Source organism: Rhodnius prolixus, unplaced genomic scaffold (genome assembly GCF_049639745.1).
Source record: "Rhodnius prolixus isolate KJV_2025 unplaced genomic scaffold, Rpr scaffold_4, whole genome shotgun sequence".
Classification (NCBI taxonomy): domain Eukaryota; kingdom Metazoa; phylum Arthropoda; class Insecta; order Hemiptera; family Reduviidae; genus Rhodnius; species Rhodnius prolixus.
In genome coordinates, this window is record NW_027411614.1 from 9,921,152 (window position 1) to 9,939,515 (window position 18,364).

At 31.2% G+C, this 18,364-nt stretch overlaps 3 protein-coding genes and 1 pseudogene across 4 annotated transcripts in view; 2 read left to right on the forward strand and 2 right to left on the reverse strand.

Moving 5' to 3' along the window:
* LOC141456009 (phospholipid-transporting ATPase ABCA1-like) overlaps positions 1 to 2,046 on the forward strand; it is a 33,349-nt gene extending 31,303 nt beyond the window's left edge. Inside the window, exons 41-44 of the mRNA XM_074131571.1 lie at positions 457 to 653; positions 1,155 to 1,392; positions 1,655 to 1,739; positions 1,841 to 2,046. Of these exons, the coding sequence (XP_073987672.1) occupies positions 457 to 653; positions 1,155 to 1,392; positions 1,655 to 1,739; positions 1,841 to 1,896 (576 nt within the window). The 3' untranslated portion in view covers positions 1,897 to 2,046. The remainder of the gene's footprint in view (positions 1 to 456; positions 654 to 1,154; positions 1,393 to 1,654; positions 1,740 to 1,840) is intronic.
* Positions 1,841 to 7,497, reverse strand: LOC141456014 (folate receptor gamma-like). The gene is made up of 4 exons (XM_074131579.1): positions 7,162 to 7,497; positions 6,911 to 7,099; positions 4,309 to 4,548; positions 1,841 to 3,773 (listed from the first exon to the last, which is right to left on the reverse strand). The coding sequence occupies exons 1-4, from the start codon at positions 7,348 to 7,350 to the stop codon at positions 3,570 to 3,572; spliced, it is 822 nt and encodes a 273-aa protein (XP_073987680.1). The 5' UTR covers positions 7,351 to 7,497; the 3' UTR covers positions 1,841 to 3,569.
* Positions 7,498 to 7,638: 141 nt separating this feature from the next.
* Positions 7,639 to 17,321, forward strand: LOC141456012 (regulator of chromosome condensation-like). 2 transcript variants are annotated; one of them, XM_074131575.1, is made up of 9 exons: positions 7,639 to 7,784; positions 7,972 to 8,059; positions 8,144 to 8,340; positions 9,610 to 9,789; positions 11,104 to 11,323; positions 12,672 to 12,818; positions 13,063 to 13,173; positions 14,284 to 14,436; positions 16,211 to 17,321. In XM_074131575.1, exons 2-9 carry the CDS (start codon positions 7,975 to 7,977, stop codon positions 16,375 to 16,377), a joined length of 1,260 nt encoding a protein of 419 aa, XP_073987676.1. In that variant the 5' UTR covers positions 7,639 to 7,784; positions 7,972 to 7,974; the 3' UTR covers positions 16,378 to 17,321. The 2 variants fall into 2 exon arrangements, with proteins under 2 accessions (XP_073987676.1, XP_073987675.1); XM_074131574.1 differs by having other exon boundaries at positions 7,697 to 7,853.
* LOC141456594 (U4 spliceosomal RNA) lies at positions 14,719 to 14,841 on the reverse strand (annotated as a pseudogene).
* Positions 17,322 to 18,364: the final 1,043 nt, after the last annotated feature.

Here is an 18,364-nt window from a genome sequence, read left to right on the forward strand (position 1 = left end):
GCTAATTTTGTTTGGTTCAGTAAATAACGCTGTTGTTTGGTAAAATGTTGAACGTCAAGAACGTAGAAGGGAAACTCTAGTTCACTTCCTGAAATACACTCATCCAATAGGTTTTATGCTTGACTCCATCTCTAATTTATACTATAATATAAATAATTGGTTCTTGGTGACCAATAATCTCTAATTATAGTATAATTTATACTATAATTAGAGATTGATGCACTTACGCTTATCTCTTCATTCTTTCACATTTTATTTAGATTCCTAGCAAACCTAATCTAAAATTTCTATGTAAATATTGCTTTTTTGTTATTAAAATAATTAATTAGGATACTTTGAAACAGCAATCGTTCACGAAAATGGTATTTGAAAATGGTTTATTCTAATGGTAGAAAATGGTACTCAATCTAGCAGTCCTTATCTTTTCCTTTTTAATATGGTTTGTATTTTGAACAGGATGAACCAACTAGTGGAATGGATCCTAAAGGACGAAGATTTTTATGGACTAGAATTAAGGAAATTGTAGCTAGTGGACATGCAGTTATACTTACTACACATAATATGCATGAATGTGAAGTATTATGCTCTCGAGTGACCATCATGGCACATGGGCAATTAATGTGCCTAGGCACTATTCAACATATTAAGAATAAGTGAGTGGAGGATATTCATAGAATTTATAGCCTTGAATTTCAAATCACTCAATGATTCTTATCTTCATGCTATGATATTTCGTGGAAGTGCTGTTCTAATTGTTGATGAATGCAATTCAAGAATCATTAGTCTCATTATTTGAAATTGAGTACCGAACAGATAATCAGCCAATGCAAATTTCTCTCCTATCAAGAGCTGGACAAATTAGTCTAATTCTTATAAACTAAATAGGATAGCCCGATTGATTTTGTTAGGCAATTTTTTTTCATTTGAATAATCACTAAATTTAATCATTAAATGTATGACCATATTTTTAATATGGCAAGGATTAATTATTCAAGAAAATTAAAAGTTAATCATGACTAGTATATGTATATTTTATAACAGATTGATAAGTAATAAAGGATTTACTCTTAAGAATAAGAAACCAACGACGCACATTCCTAAATCGCCAGAAATTGAACTTTATATCTCATAATTGTTTTTTAATGTTGCAATAGATTTGGCCAAGGATACAATCTGGTCGTGTGGTCATCATTTGACAACATACCAAAAATCGAAAAATTATTTATTGAAATTTTACCGGAAGCCGTGCTAAAATCTTCGCATCATACGCAGATAAAATATTATCTGCCAATTGAAACTTTTTGCCTTTCAAAAGTACTTAGGCATTTGGAAAATTTAAAAAAGGACAAATTAGCTTATGATTATTCATTGTCACAGAAAACGTTGGATGAGGTACGTATGCAAGTTCTGCAGGGGCAGAAAAATTTTAAAATTGCGCCCAACAGAAATTATATTAGGAAGACTAATAATTAGGATTAAAAAAATGATCTAAAATGAGCATTAATCTGAATATCTATTAGAAATAATGTGAGGATACTTAATCTTGATTTTTCAGTCTAATTATCTTAATTAAAATAGTCATTATAAATCATTTAATTTTTTTTACTAAATTTTACAATCCATTTAATAATTTAATTTTTTTTTTCAATTGCAGATATTTCTTCACTTTGTTACAAAACATACGATTGAAGAAGAATGTATTGATTATTACAATTGTAGTTGTTTTCAGGAATTATTTTGTTAGTAATTTCATGAATTAATTACTGAAATTATGTTCCTTTATAGAATGTTGACAGTTTATTGGTTTCAATGTTGTTATTTAAATAAATTAACTTTTCAGGTCAACGAAGGGAAAATATTCGTGTAGAATCCGAGAAATTTGTCATGAAAGCCTAATTAGAAAACATATTTGAAGGTTACTGAGAAATAAAAGCAATCTAAAAAATAAAAATAATCAAAATTTAATTTAATAAAAGATAAACGTACTTCATAAACCACATGTACATATTATGTAGCATACAAACAAATATATGCCATCCAGGTCCATTACTTTTATTTTTCAAACTTAGGTTACTAAGTTAGCGAGACCTAAGTTCTATTTAAACTATCATGCTAGTTAAGCATTTGTACTTGCAGATTGTGTAAGCATAAGCATGAGTACATTGTAATCAAGATTTACCATATGGTTTGCTGGACCAAGTGTAGGCAAACACATCAATTTTGCTTTAAGTGTTCTACAAAATAAAGATCTTTCACAATGAATACCCAGCTAAGAGAGCAAGAATCACTGTTACCTCTATTATTATTATTATTATTGATTAATTTGTTTATTTTGTGCATATTAAATATAAAAAAATTTACAAAAATAAAAATAATACAAAAACAAAATTAAAAACAAATCATACTTTTTTTTTTCCAAGCTAATCTATACTTAATGCACATAGACAATGGATAAAATCCGTTTGTCATGTCTGTATTTAAAGAAAGTATCACTCCTTATCATATTTTTAAATAAATAACTATAAAGAAGACAATATACAATTAATTAACTTAGATTAAGTAATAAATATGTTATATATAATAAATAGAAATGATAAATAAACAGTTTTTCCTTTTTATTTTTTTTAATAAAACAAAAATTAAACTCCTTTTACGTACTCTGTGTAATTGTAAATAAACAAACATAACTTCAGCAAAGAGTAAGAATAAAGTAAATAATCAACTTCACCTTTTCTGAATGAAATAAACACCCGAAATAAATAATGACTCATAATTTTACAACGTAAAATAAAATAATCCAACTATGCCCCTTACCAAGTAAATTCATTAATTTATTTCTGTAATAACTGGCTTGCCTTAATAACATACTACCAAGATTTGACCAATTTCCTCCATTTAAGATTAAACGCCTCTTCCTTAGTCAATTTTTTTCTTTTTTAGCTCTAATTAAGTATGTGATTAAGTTACCTCAATTTGCTAAGCATTCGAGGCCTTATGATTAATTAGTTCACAAACAGATATTGGAAACACCATTAATGTACTTAAGATAATAAACATTCATTATAGATTTTATGAGTCGCTTCTTGATTTTTTATGTAGTAATGAGTTGGATAATACAGAGGGTGGCGGAGCTGCCGGTTTGGTTTTTAAGAGACCAAAATGTTGAGTTAGGTGACCTAACTGTTGTGATGGATAGTCAGGGAAATAATACTCCAGCAACACTGGAATTAATATACATTGAGTTTTTTGTTGAGGGAGTATCATGAAGTTGTGTTTGGGTAGCAGTATAAATAAAACTAAAAATTTATTTTATTAAGTATTCATTTTATTCATAATCCATTTTGTAGATTGAATTCCAATTACGAGCAAATAAAAATTCTTTTCTATCCACAAATATATGAAGATGTGATTTCAAAAAACAAATAAATAAATATGACGATAACCATTTTTTTCCTTAATATCTGTTACTAATGTTCACTTTTTGACTAACATTTCTTAATAACTAAAAAGCAATTAAATAAATCATAATCTAATTGACATTAATATCATTTACACTGACTGTACCAGTACTAAATGAACAATTTTTGCATACAAAAAATTAAGAAAACATTTGGTACAATGAATGGTGATAAATTGGATACATTAATTAGGTAAAATTGATGAAATGCATATTTTTTTGCGACTAAATCGTTTGGATTTCCTTTCTCAGAATCAAATGACAATTTCATACAAGGTTCAGAATCATCTACTACACTCCATGAATGGTCCCAAATCTACAATTAAAAAAAAAGTTACTATTTTTATATAGTTATTAACATAAGGCTATCATCTCTGGATTGCAGTTGTCAGCTAGCTTTCTAAACAAAGTAATGAACTCTGCATGGAAAATTAGTCCAATATGTTTGTATTATTCCTTAACTCAGGTTGAAGCAGCAATCAGAATTTCTAGCATGCTTTCTCCGGAAGATGTGCGGCAAATGTTTTCCTGGTAAGAGGTAAGATTAAGGAAGATGAATAATTATATAGCCTATTATTTACGAAAGTTTTTAATCCTTCGCAAACAATTTGGGATAAAAAGCTAGAAAAGAAGAACTCAATGCCAGGCTTTTAAAGTTTTTTTTTCCTTCCTAACAGAGCTGCTGCAACCGCATACAATGCGATAAGGACGCAAATAGACAGTATTGTATAAACTAATTAATAGGACAGGTCTAGCTTCATAAAATGCCTAAAATGCTTAAAAAGTAACTTCAAAAAGGTACTTGAGGTTTATATGGCAGAGGTTTAATACTTTGTACAATGGAATCTTACTTTTTCACAAAAATTTTCTGCTGTTTCAAACACATCTTTGAACGGTTTGCATCTCTCGGATGGATCTCGTTCGCAAATGTGGGTACCATTTGTACTGTTATTTACTAGAGAGTTATCATAACTTTTTGACCAGTTATCGGAACAAGTATAGTCATCTGCACATGCATTAAACCAGTCTTGACATTCTGATTTACAAAGTGGTACATGTCGAAACCTTTGTGACCTAGAAGCACTTTCAATCTAAAACAAATGATTAAATTAAATAATTGAATTTGAATGTTTATTTACAATTTGAAATAGAAATTCAAAAGGAGGTTTCAGGCTGCAGTATCTACATACTCTCCACAACCTTAATATTTACATTGGTAAACCCGTCAAACTTAATACTAAGGCAAAAAAAAAACCTTCCTATATAAAGTTAATTAAAGCAAGATATGCTGTAACTTTCCGAAGTAGGTGTGACAAGTATTGGATCAGACAGGGGCTGCCTATAGGAGTACGGGGACGGGTGTAGAGATAATAAATTAGTTTTTAATTAAGAAAATCTATGTTAGAGTTGAGGTTTAAGAGAGGAAATAGACCGCACAATTATGTGCCCTCACATAATTAGCCCTCACCAATGGCTAATACCTATTGCTATCCATTGAAATGTAGTTATCAGTCTAAATTGAACGAAAAAAATGGTTCATATTTTTATCTATCTCTTAGTAGCCGTTAAGAAAAAATAAGGCCTGAGGAAATTTTCGAAATCGGATTGTGCGAGTCCAGAAACCAGAATATCTCCTAAACAAAAGAACTCACTGGATGCAAAACTTGGCCTTGCGCTTGTTAGTAATAATTGAAAATATGAGGGAACTTAGTAGTTTCTATTATCTGAAAGCATGGCTTTTTTTATTATACGAAAAAATGATCCATATTCATATATTATCATTGTATACAATTATTTACAACCTACATATAAATTGTACTGCAGTTTGTAAAGTCTGCTAAAGGAGAAAAAATTACTCAACTTCCTAAGCAGCCCTCCAGAACAAAAAGGACCACAAATAAAAAACTTTCAAGCAATTAGTTATTTAAACTTGGTTAAAGTTAAGAAATGACACCTGGAGGTGTAGCCTAATATTGAAGTGATTTTGATTCGCTGTTACAATGAAACCCACCATATTTAAAAATAAATTTTAATATTTTTGGTTTTTAAACTGTTAATTATATTTTAAGAGGGGAGCAAGCCTCTTACTAAGGGATAACAACCGTTGATTTTATTGGTTCTGCTAACCAGAACACATAATTTGAATTGAGATACTGTACTCAATACAATTATTATAAGGAAGAAAAACAAAACTTACCTTAATCATGGTAATCCCTTTCATCAGGCTTGTATACTTTAACTACTCCCTCCAGGAATGCTCTCATAAGGTCGCCACTGGAAGAATGACTCCTCTGCCACATATATTCCGCTAAGTAAGAATAAGACTGGCCAGTGGCGATCCTTCGTGGCAGGTGCTTTTTTATCGAACTCCATGTACCATCAATTGTATTCATGTGCACATCAGTTTCAGCGTTTTTAAAAGTTAGGGAATGGCTGTCTTTCAAAAGTTGAAATCCTTCATCTTCCAGACAGTCATATGACCTCCAACAGTCCGAGTAAATTGTAGAACCCGGCAGTATGTAAGTCTTAATGACATCTAGTAAGTTACCTTTATCCCTACTTTCAAAGACCCTAAAAAAGCATTTATTTGACCCCCTCTCCACACCACCAAACACCCATTTACCATTCACATACTTTCTTCTATTATACTTCCTTTTACCAAACTTGCTCTCATTAATTTCCACAATTTTTCCAGATCCACCAAGCATATTACTCTCATCAATAACAATTTCCATGCACACCTCTCTATAAAAACTCCGCCAATCACACACTGTAGTTCCACTCAATCCCAATTCAAAACACACATCGCTTTGCGTACGCTTTTTCACAAAAAACTCAGTCATCAATAACAGATCAATTATACTAATTTTGCTCCTTTCAAACCATGAACCCTTGCGCAAACTTCTTCTCACATCATGAGAAGGGGTCGAATAAACTCTGCACCTCCATTCATACTTATCTATCGCGCCGCTTTGTTTTACCAATTTCATTTCCTTTTCACACTTAGGACATACATATCTATTACTAATCAATCCCATATCCATACAAAATCTCAAAACTTTCATCTCACCATCCTCACTCACTCTACATTCATGCTTTAAAAAAAATAAAAATTGTAGATTAATAACGCTCATGATGTTTCATAAAGTAAGACACCACTGTTAGAGACGGCACTCTGGCGGGAACTAACATGGCCGAGTCACGTTACTCTACTGCGCACGCACTCAAAATTAATAAGCCACACCTCCAGGTCATCTTTGTATTGCTTGTATACCAACTATGACTTTATTAACGACTTTTTATTTTATTAACGACTTTTCACTTTAATAACGAATTAATCTTTTCAATTTAACTAAAGGTTCTGAATAGTTAATTCTCTAAGCTCTAAAGATTTTATGAATAAAATAAAAGAGATATAGTCATTTGAATTTTGAAAGGTTTCAAAAATATTACCTGTTCTTTCCAAGGGCCAATGTTCGGGGAACATTCGTAAAAGCAAGTATCCCTGATAAAATGTTTTTTGCACTGCTCAGACATTCTTTTTTGGGGGCACATGTCATAGTTCAATGAATACAATGTGAATGAGAGTGCTTTTATTGCTGTATCCGGTGTACAACATGCATTATCCTTCCATGGTGAACACTATAAATATAAAATTAATTGCCTTGATGTAATATTAATGTCAATTTCATTTAAATGTATACCTCATCGGTTAAATTCTTTTCAGCTCCAGGTGCTTCCTTATGTGTTGTACTTTGTAGACATATATATTCGTAGACATCATTTGCTCTTATATCTCCTTCAATTTTTTTCTCAATATCAGTGTAAGGTAAGCCCGATATCATGTTTAATAAAACAAACAAAATAGTTACAATAACTGAATGTACTAACATTTTGGAAAAATAATTCGAAAAGAATGAATTGATTTTAATTTAAATATTAATCTGAATTAGAAATATAGTAAAAGCCTTACGGAACAGAACTTGTAGTAACAAGTTTTCTTTTGAAACAAAGCTTTTCAAATTTGAACTATTCGACCTTTGTTCTCGCTTATATTTTGTTTTTGCAAACATCACGGTGTAATTTATTGATCTATTAAAAAATATTAATTAAATTTTAAAATATTATTTATTTTAATTAGTTTTAAAATTATTTTTGTGACTGTTATTTACGGTTTGTTTAAATATTTTGAAAGGACAAAACAGCGGCAATGATAAATCAAGACAGCTGTAGAAAATTTGGAGGGAAGAGAAGAAGGTTTCCATGTTGGGGTCTTTACAATGCGTGGTGTTTTCTATGAAGAGGTTTCATTACTTCAGTACTAATTGTAAATGCTTTAAAGTTTATTATTTTTATTTCTTAAACATATTCTTATTTTTTTTATCTATTTAAAGGAGTAGGTATTATTTATCATTCGTAATATGCTTGTTTATGAAATAAGTGCTTTGACATCTTTTTAAAGTGAAGCTTATTACTTAGTTAAAATTCATGTTTTGTTTCTCTCTTTTTCTCAGAAAATGAGTAGAACTGCAAAGCGTAAAATACCAGCTTCTCCTGGTCGGGCTAAGCAAAGAAGAATTGAAAATAAAAGTCCCTTAAAAGGTTAAGTCTGTTACTCTACTTTGGAGAAAGTACTTTAGATAATAAGTTGACCAGACATTAAATTCAATTATAAATAATTTATAGATACTGCAGTAGCTGAAGTAAGAAAGAAAAGAAAACCTGGAACTGTTCTAGTCATGGGTGATGGAATTGCTGGCCAGCTAGGACTTGGTACTGAAATTACAGAAAAACCACGCCCAGCAGAACTACCAAATTTAAATAACATTATTGACGTTCAAGCAGGTGGAATGCACACCGTATGTCTGACATCAGATTTTAAGGTAAGCTGTAATTTACAATTAATTAGTTAAGTCGCTCTTTAATAGCCAAAGAAATCAAATGTAAAGCAGTAAAATGTGAAGGAAAAAAGTTGCTTATTTGTAGTTGAGCTGTGTATTGTTCACTTGAGGCTGCGATGTTTCACCTTGTGTGATCAAAACCATTTATGCACGAGGAACAACCACTTAATCCACAATTTATTCACTAATATCATAATGAAAATGTGTAGCGTATTGTCAACTTCAGTAAATTGCTGATCCTGATTAGACGTGGGACCCCGATTAATAATAATTTTTAAAAAAGCTCAGTCTTGACCCTAGATTTGTGTGAATAATTAAAATTAATTAACCTTAAGTAGGTTAAGAAATTGTTCGCCTTACCACCAACTTCCTCCTCCAACTGTATGTTGACTGATGACTTTTTGGATCCATAGAAATATCTATTCCAAAATATTTCTATTCATACTTGTTGTTTTTCTATGTCAATTGCTTTTTAAGTAGAAATTACTGTTTTTTAAGAAAACTTTTGTAAACAAGCTCATTACAACTTTGCTTTTATAGTTATCCCTCAAAATTTGTGTCTCCTCAATTTGTACGAGGGATGGGAAGTCTCTTCTGGAGGAATGTGTGTACCGATTAATTACGCACGAAAGTTTTCTTTTATAACTATTTATTATCTGGAGAAATTATATGCGGTTACTAGTGTGTTTTTCCTCCAACTTTCATTTCTAGACCTTCGTTGGCTCTTTAAATTAAGAGGTGAACCTAACTTTGGTAATCCTGAATAGACATGGGATCCCGATTAATAGTATTTGTAAAAACAACTCTGTATTAAACTATTACATCAGAGATTTTTGCTTATTTTACAAGAGAGATTTATCACTTCCAAAGAGGTGTATTAATAGAACTTCGTCTTCTTTATTTTTTCTAGACTGGAAATTAACTAACTGGCCAGAGGAGCTCTTGACTCTGATTTCCATGCGTGGAAATCGTATCTTTAATATATTATTCATAAAAAAATTATTGATATTTGTTTACCTAGTTTCTAAAGTAAAAACTCTGTATTTGATTATAAATATCGCGAAGTTCCGTTTTAGGATATTAGATAATCAGAGTGACCTGAACACGTAACATTGAGTCTAGACTGGAATATTTTAAGTACAGAAATTGTACTCTTAAGCTAAGAATCAAGTGCTTTCAAAGCTAAAGTGAGGTTCATTATACAATTTATAAATAATTATTAGTTTTTAAATAGTTAATTGTTGGTTATAGGTAGTGACATTTGGATGTAATGATGAAGGTGCATTAGGCCGCAGTACATCTGATGAAGAAAGTTCATCAGTCCCAGGAGAAGTTGAACTTGCTGGAACAGTTGTGCAGATATGCGCAGGAGATTGCCATTCAGCAGCACTTCTTGACACTGGACGTTTATTCGTTTGGGGCACTTTTAGGGTTAGTAATTTAGCTACAATTTGGATAAATTTCTCTTACTGTTGCAAAAGGTATTGAGATACATTTTAAAAATTTTACTCCTGGTTCAAGGAGTGGTCGTTTAGTAAAGGACAAAGTTTTTTATACTCTCTTTTTCTCATTCTGATGGCCTGTATGTTAACATACAATTGATGTTGATAATGAAAATTTTAGAAAATTCTAACTTTGAATGTGATGTTTATTTATTCTACTTTTTTCCCCGACTACCTCAGTCGAAACTGCAGTTTTACTGTTTTCAGAATTGCTTTTTCAGTTTTCTCAAAATTTTCTGTAATTAATTCTTCAAATTTTGCATACCAATACAAAAGTATCACATATTTAGAACTTAGTTCATGAAAGTTTAATTTTTTGATTGTTCAGATATTGTTTTCTTTAGCTTGTTCAGAATGCGTTGGTGTCAACTAAATTTCTAAATTGATGTTAACTCCTAATTTGATGGAAATCAGTTTACCAAGAATGCAATATTATAGAAAGTTAAAGGATTTTACAGAATTTTCTACAAAAGGATATTTTAATTTTCTTAACTTGTAAAAATAGTTGGTTGTAAATATATGTGTCAATATTTTTGTTCGTATTATTTTTGGAATTAAGTTATTTTACAATAGAATTTTGAATAATCTGTGAATTTAATTTTGAACTTTTTTTAGTTTATTGGGGAAATGCATTTTCGTGCACTTCAGTTACAATCAGAATGATTAAAATTAAGCTCAATTTTATATTGACATGTTATGAACCAAAGCTTCTCTCTATCTTCTCTAGCTCTCTAAGGATTCTGAGTTGTACATCGTCCACGAGTACTGTAAATTTAATGAAAGTTTTTGTCCTTTAATACCTCTTATAAAACATTTTTAGTCCATCTATTCAAATGCTAATTGATTCTTTATTTATCCTCTCTTTAAGAGGTTACTCTCAGCTGGTTTTAGCTCATCGCTATTCACCCATCTTTCCGTATATCCAGTCCATCTCCATTTGAGTGTGGTCCTGCGTGCTCAAGCCTGGTCTTTAAGATGTTAACTAGAACTGTTTTGAATAAAGAACCTTAGCTGCCATCGTTTTTAGACAATTTCACACTATTTGTTTTTATGATAGATTCAAAAACCTAAACAAATGTAATAGCATTCATTCAATGAGAACTATGAAGTGAAAAAGTGGGGGTATTTTTTCTTCTAAATTTGTCTTTTAATGGCTTATTGAGAAATATTTTGAAAGCAATTTTCCTCAAAATAAGATTTATTAATTTCTTTGAAAAATAACTTATTTACATTTAATATCTAGGATTCTCACGGCGCTATGGGATTAATAAATAGAAGAATTGAAAAGACACCTGTAGAAATAACTCTAGGCGACATGCGTTTTAAGAAAATTGCATCTGGTGCCCATCATATTGCCTTGTTGTCTACTGAGGGTCATGTCTATACCTTCGGCTGTGGAGAACAAGGACAATTGGGGCGATTATCGGAAAGAATTGCAAATAGAGAAGCTAGAAATGGAATTGGTAAGTACTTAATAATTTTTGAATATTTTATTAATGGTTAAGTAATTTGTATTTAACTTCAGACTGGATAAATATTAAATTTATCGCCTATTTTTAAAATTTGTCAGCTGAAAGATTTTTAAAATTGAAATTTATTATATATAAGAGTTATATTTTATATCTTAGTTAACATTAAATGCTCAAGAAATAAATTATATCCCCTCTGTAACACCTTGAAACACATATTAAATCCGAATGTTCAACTTTAAATTAATCGCAAGTATACGTTACCAATGGCTAATTTGCGTTGTACAATAAGGCAAAAAAAAAAAAAAAAATGCTCAAGAATGTTTTCCGCCCAATCAAAGAATCGTAAAACCCTGTGCCATGAATGCAGGCAGATTATTTGGTTCAATCTTATAGGTGGTTGAAGTTAATTTAAATGTTAAAAAGATATCTCTGTTATACCATTATTTGATCCAATTTATTTATTTTTATAATTTTTTTGTATACATTCAAGTTCCTTCTAATTAGAAGACTGATGATTATCTAAAGAGAATCGTAAAACTCTGATAATGTAGATGTAGATGTCATGAATGTAGATTATTTGTTTCATTCTTATAAATGGTTGAAGTTGGCTAGCTTTTGAAAATCTCAATTCTAAATACTCAATTACATTTGACATACATTATACATACACAAATACATAACGATATTATGTGTTTAGAGCGGGTTTTGCCAGCTTTTTCGCCTTATATTGAGGATTGATTAGCTAGAAAGGAATGGATTAGCTCAGGGGTTATAATACTAAGATTTCCACGCGGAGTCCCTGAGTTTGAATGCATACTCATTTTCTCTTCTTAAGCTCATTTTCTGTTGATGGACATAGCTTTCAGTGACTAACGAGAGAATAATGTGAAGTTGTGATTCTACTTATTTGCATGTTTTAAGGCGGTGGAATCGACAGTGAGATTTTCTTGCTCTCGGAACGAATTTCTGGCGCTGCTGTTGTTCCGGACGTTGATGCACACTGTTATTTTATTTTTGGAGCAGACCCATATAGCGTTAATATGCATGATCTCGGGAGACTCCCATTTTGTGTGGTTAGTGAGTGAAACCCATGCAAATTCACAGATAATTGACTTCTAGCCAGGAAATATAGATGCCACAATCCTGTCAAGGAAGCCTAATCCTAACAGTTTTAGCTTGCTGGTCCAGTTGGCTACAGTCCTGATGAAGCTCCTGTTCAGCTGATTCTGAACCTTATTTTCTTTAGTAATTTTCATGTCCTTTTGGGAAGACGTTGTGTTTTTTGTGTATCTAAAATAGTTTAAATTATATAAGTATAGTAATCCATCTAAAATTACAGCACAATTGTTAGCACCAGGTGAAATTAAAATGAAAGTTACCTTTAGATTAAAATTTGTGGACATTTGGACTGGATCTTATAATACTTTTGCCAAAGATTCGGAAGGAAATATTCATGTATTTGGATTAAATAATTATAAACAAATGGGTAAGTTATTTAAGTGAGTATGTAATTCATAATGTAGACATATTATTTGAATAGCCTGATTTTGTTCGAGTCTCAATAATGGTAAAAATATTACTTTAACTAAACAAAAAAAAAAACAAACAAACTATGAGAAGCTATATGTTAAATTTATAATATTTGTAATTTAAACAATTATTTATTTGAAAAAAAAGGCTGAAAAGAATCTGCTAGACTGAAAATTATTGAAAATACTTTTTTCGTTTAGGTGTAGAATCAAATTTATATTTTCACCCAACTTCGGCCAAATGTTTTAAAGGAAAAAACTGGATTCAAATATCAGGTGGAGAACATCATTCAATGGCTTTAGATGACCAAGGTAAATTGATGCTCTAATGTTAATATATTTTGTTTTCCAATTATTATTACGAGGAAGTATGGTATTACGTACATTTTTATTATTAATTGTTTAATAGCTGCTTGCTTTTACTACTTTTAACTCTTTGGATTGAGTTATTTAAGCGGCGTGACATAAGGATTATTTAAATTACCGGACGATCGGTAAACTCCATTCATCCCATGGAAAACCATCATTGTGTGGACCTTAGATCTAAATTTGTACTTACTAAATATTTTATTGAACCATAATACCATTTAAAATTATAAGTAATCATGTATACAGGGTGTAGACCGGAGGAGTGGTCGAAACTTCGGGGTGTGATTCAGCAGCTCAAATGCAACAAAAAATATTCTATTCACTATGGTCCAATTCTCAATAGTGTCCAAGATAATTGCATTTTTAACTTTTCCGTCGATATTCACGTTTTCCACCATAAAAACTGACGTATCTTTTCTATCCTTTATCTAACAACAAATCTGGTTATTCCAAACGTTAAATTTCCTGTAAATCTGTTTAATTCGGAGCCTCCAAACGTTTCTTATAACAATGAAATTTTTACTTTACTGTCTAAAAAATTCGTTCTCGATGATTTTTGTTAAAATTTTCAACTGTACTTTTTCAATGATTAATGAATCAAGGAGTCACCCAATTATAGAAAGCGTTGTGCATTTATTGAGCTTCAAGACCATATGGATTTTTTTTTCTTTTTTTTTTTTTGTAATATTACCCTAGCCCAAACAGAGAGGTGTAAATGCAGATAACTGGGAAGTTGCGTAACCGACTTTTCACTGATATAAAATTAATAATTTACTCGTATGTCAAGTTTTGGAGAAGGAACAAAAAGAAAAGTTACCATTTTAGTTTTGAAAAATTATTATTTAATAAAACGGAAGTAAAAAATACATTAGCAATAAAACACAGTAGTAATAAAGTACAATTGGTAAATAAATCCTAAAATCGCTACAAAAATTGTTCGAACAGCAGCAAGAATGATGCATTGAAGAGTGCTGGAAATGTGTTGAGATTTTGTCTCTTTCAGGTTTATAGACCATTTTGAACCATTTCTCATACTGAAATTTTGATTCGCAGGCATTGTTTATACTTTAGGAAGAAAAGAATATGGCCGATTGGGATTAGGAAAGAACTGTGAAGATGCTGTAGTGCCAACTAAAGTAGACATAAAAGGAAAATGTACTGAGATTTCTTGTGGAAGTTTTGCTTCATTTGCTTTGACTGAAGACGGTTAGTAAGATTGTGGAGAATAAAATAAAAAATATTAATAATAATAACAATAGTTCTACATCTATCTTTTAATATATTCTCAGCAATTTTGCGAGAGTGGATGTATTTTTTCTGACTCTCGTCGCATGATTGTCGTAAAGTATAGGTTGCCTTTCCTTGCATCATAAAAAATATTGGCATCTTCCTGAATTTTAAACTGCAGGGGCAATATCCAAGTGTGCTGTTTATTTATTTAATTTAAAATTGCATTAATTTACATGGCCATCCGCCAAAGTTGAAATCACAATGCAGAATCGACCAAAAATAAATTGAAATAAAACTAAGAATAATTACTAGAATTTCAACTAGCAATAATCGCACCTCAGGAGACCTTCATTGGTTACGATATTGCCACTGCGCAAGATTTGAGGTTAGCATACTGGACTCCCACGCGGAGGTCCCGGGTTCGAATCCAGCAGCTGACCCTTAGATTTTCTCTTCCTAGGAGCTTCTTACAGCTCACTGTCCGGTGATGGACAGTGTTGTCTGTAACGAGAGAACACTGTCCGGAGGCCGGCAGTGCACTGGAAAAAGCTCCGGGCGCTAATGACCTCAGCTGTTCATGCGCAAAAAAAAAAAAAAAAAAAAAAAATTACTAGAATTGTATTTACTTATAACAAGCCGGAGTTTATAAAAGAAATCAGCGTCACAAGAAATGTGTTAATTTCATTCTCTGCATATTCTTGAAATGACATCGCTGTTTACTAGTTTGTCATTTAGTTAATTCAATATAAATATTCTGAAAACTCGGTTAGTTTCTTTCATTGGTCAACACTTTAGAGTAAATTTTCAACCAATTATTCAATTGATCTTGGTTGGCTGGAAAACTTAGACAAAAAAAAAGTGGTCTTTTAAATTGCAACCTTATCTGTTGCCCTCTATTTCTAAGAGAGGGTATTTCTTAATTAAGGTCTCATTGTGTAACCACACCAAAAAGATCCACGTCAGCTTATTTATCATTCATTAAAAATTGAGTTTAAAGACCATTTTTCGGTTAAATGTTTAAAGAGGTGATTTCTACTCGTAGAAATAGTCCCTCAAATCTTAAGTCGTTTTTATTCTTCTATTTCTGTCTCGTCTTTTAAATCGGCTTCTGTCATACCGAATTCCGTCAATGTCTTCAACGCGGTTTCCTTTTATCTGGCTCTACGTTTTCCTGTTTTTCTTTTTTGTTCTTCAGCCACCATTTTGTACACTGGCTTCATCCAGTGAATTTAACCATTAAATTATTTAAGGAGTTCCTTTTCTACATTTAAGGCATATCTACTACCCTTACTTATTACTTTTAGATCTGTTATTTCCAGTTATCTATTTTGGCGGATAACTGATTTATTTTTTATTTAAAGAGACTAGGTTCCTGCTCCTCACAGAAAGGCTGTATAAATTGAATGCTTATTGCGTTTGCGATATGTTTTTACACTCAGAATAGAACTAAAATCCCTGACTTTGGCCCCTTTTCAGATTCCACTTCTGATTTAGAACCATCGCCGATCTCAACAATAATTCTCAAAAGTTAGAGTAAGGTCCTGAAATTGATTATCGGAGAAATTTATAGTATTTTTGCTTTCCGCCTCGAAATTGTACTGGGATAAAGTTATTAGGGCTTTGTTATATTTGTAGCTTGACCTAGAGTGCAAGTTTTTCGGATAATTTTCTTAAAAGTAGTCCGTATTGTCCAAGAAGCTGAATACATAAAATACACTATTAAGAAGCTGAATACATTATTTTGTTACAGGTCATGTATATTCTTGGGGCCAGGGATCAACAATGTTGGGCGTGGGCGATGAAGACGACCGATTTGAACCAACCTTAGTTAAAGGAAAACAATTGGAAAATAAAACGGTGACCAAAGTGTCTGGAGGTGGACAGCATGCAGTTTTATTGGCTAGTCCGTCAACCTAGTGCTAGATAAAAATAAAACTATCAAGTAAAAAGTGTTTCTACTAAAATTTTAGAGTGGTAAACAAGAAGACAACATATTATGTTTTCCAAAGAGAGGGAATAAGTGTATTTTATTTTTTTCATTAATTTAACGAAGTAATATTTCAATTCACCTTATTTATTAGAAAGAAAAAAAAATTAAGTCTATTAATTTTAAGCAAACAACAGGTGCCATTAAGACACAATAATACGTTTTTGTTTCAATTGTTCTCTGTCAATACCTTTAGGTTGAGATTTTTTCTTTAAAGTAAACAATCTTAATTTGGCGAAAGAACAAAGTAAAACATACCAAAAGGTTCTTTTAATTTTACAAACAAAACTATCTTTCTAACTTATGGATTTTTATCCAATTGTTATTTATTAATTAATTTATACGAATATTTGTTCAAGTTTTTAATAATTTTTTGGAATGTGTAATATATGAAGTATTAAACTGAAAAATATGTGCCTTTGTAATTGTTATTTTTGAATCCTTTCTTATTATTGTTCGTTTTTGTCAATGCACTGTTAGTTGATTTATTAACATTGTTTAAAAACAAACGACTAAGGGAAGAAAAGACAGTTGATTGGTTAAGGACTATTGTTATTATAATTCTTTTTTTATTTTATTTTTCATCTAGTGTGTTGATTTTTTGTTGTAAGTTTATTAATTTCTTCTTATTTTCTCTTTTATGTTTGTCACGTGTTTTTACTGTAAAGAACTTATTGATTTATTTAATTTATGAGAGAAAATGAAATGTATTTAGACCCGTGAGGGGCCTGAATTTTGTAATAGGAAAAAGTGTATCGTTTTCCTACTTAGAAATTTTGATTAAATGTAAATAGTTGTCTTGAACAGTATATAATGTAGCCCTACCTAAGTTGTTTCCTCTTTGAAAAGCAAATAAAGTGTGATTGTGTGAAAATTATTTGTTTTTTATTTTTCTAAAAAGGATGTACGCACAGTATCCATTCTTGAAAATTCAATTAATTAAAAAGCTTCGTTAATTAAACAAAATAAAAACTCATTTCTATCTCATGATCATTTAAATATCGGTTTTAAGTTTTATTTAAATTTCTTATAAAAGGTTTTAAATTTTAGATTATTCCGTAAGCCTCATTTTCATGACCTACACTTTCTAAATGCTGGCTTGTTGCTGCATATAATAGTGCCGTTAATCTTCTTTTTTTTATTTCACTTCCAGCCTCCGAACTTCTTAAAGTAATATTCTGCATCTCTGAAGAGAAAGTCTAAGTGCAGGTTGGACTCGAATCCAGGATGACCGCGTTGGAGCACATGCACAAAACCGCTGAAGTAATCCTTCCTAATTTTTATCTCATCTAATTATTATTGTAAATTATATTATGGGGGGGTGAAGTTGATCGCCTGCTCGTGGTGCGTAATCTAAACGGTCAACATTGCCCCAACCTGAAGGGTTTGTTTTCAGACCGTCTCAGGAAGTAGGAATTTAACCTCCTTCAAAACTCTGAAGGTGCTCAGGGCAAGTGTAGTAACCTAAAGGAGGCAACTCCTCCATTACACTAGGGGACTGTGGGCCAATCCCACACATCTCCGAAATGATTCAGATTAAAAGAAACAAAAAAAAATCTTTACAGAGAAAGATGGCGTTCTTTCTGTCAAACCTCTACATTTACTTAGTGGAGTATATTATATTAACATTACCATCTTATCTTGAAATTTAAGAAATTAGAGGCTGCCATGGAATAAAATTGGCTCTCGTGAGTCAAAAATTGCTGTTTTTAACACAAAAAAAAAAAAATCCATTGACAATTTCAGAAGATTTTATCTTTTTCAAACAGATATTCTTTTCAGAAGAAGCAGTTATGATGTAGAATGCTTTATATTTATTAAGGCTCAACACTTAAGGTCATAGTTTCACCAGCCAGTGGATAGAAAAAATGAAATAATCGCATATTTTTCAGGACGAATTGAGGTTTCATGAACAAG

Bases quoted from the DNA above. Each gene is read 5' to 3' on its own strand.
- LOC141456014 (XM_074131579.1), bottom strand. From the start codon at position 7,350: ATGTTAGTACATTCAGTTATTGTAACTATTTTGTTTGTTTTATTAAAC. The intron at 7,100-7,161 runs GTATACATTTAA...TTATATTTATAG, and splicing joins AAAAGAATTTAACCGATGAG to TGTTCACCATGGAAGGATAA. The intron at 4,549-6,910 runs GTAATATTTTTG...CATTTGTTTTAG, and splicing joins TTGGCCCTTGGAAAGAACAG to ATTGAAAGTGCTTCTAGGTC.
- LOC141456012 (XM_074131575.1), top strand. From the start codon at position 7,975: ATGAGTAGAACTGCAAAGCGTAAAATACCAGCTTCTCCTGGTCGGGCT. The intron at 8,060-8,143 runs GTTAAGTCTGTT...AATAATTTATAG, and splicing joins AAATAAAAGTCCCTTAAAAG to ATACTGCAGTAGCTGAAGTA. The intron at 8,341-9,609 runs GTAAGCTGTAAT...TGTTGGTTATAG, and splicing joins GTCTGACATCAGATTTTAAG to GTAGTGACATTTGGATGTAA.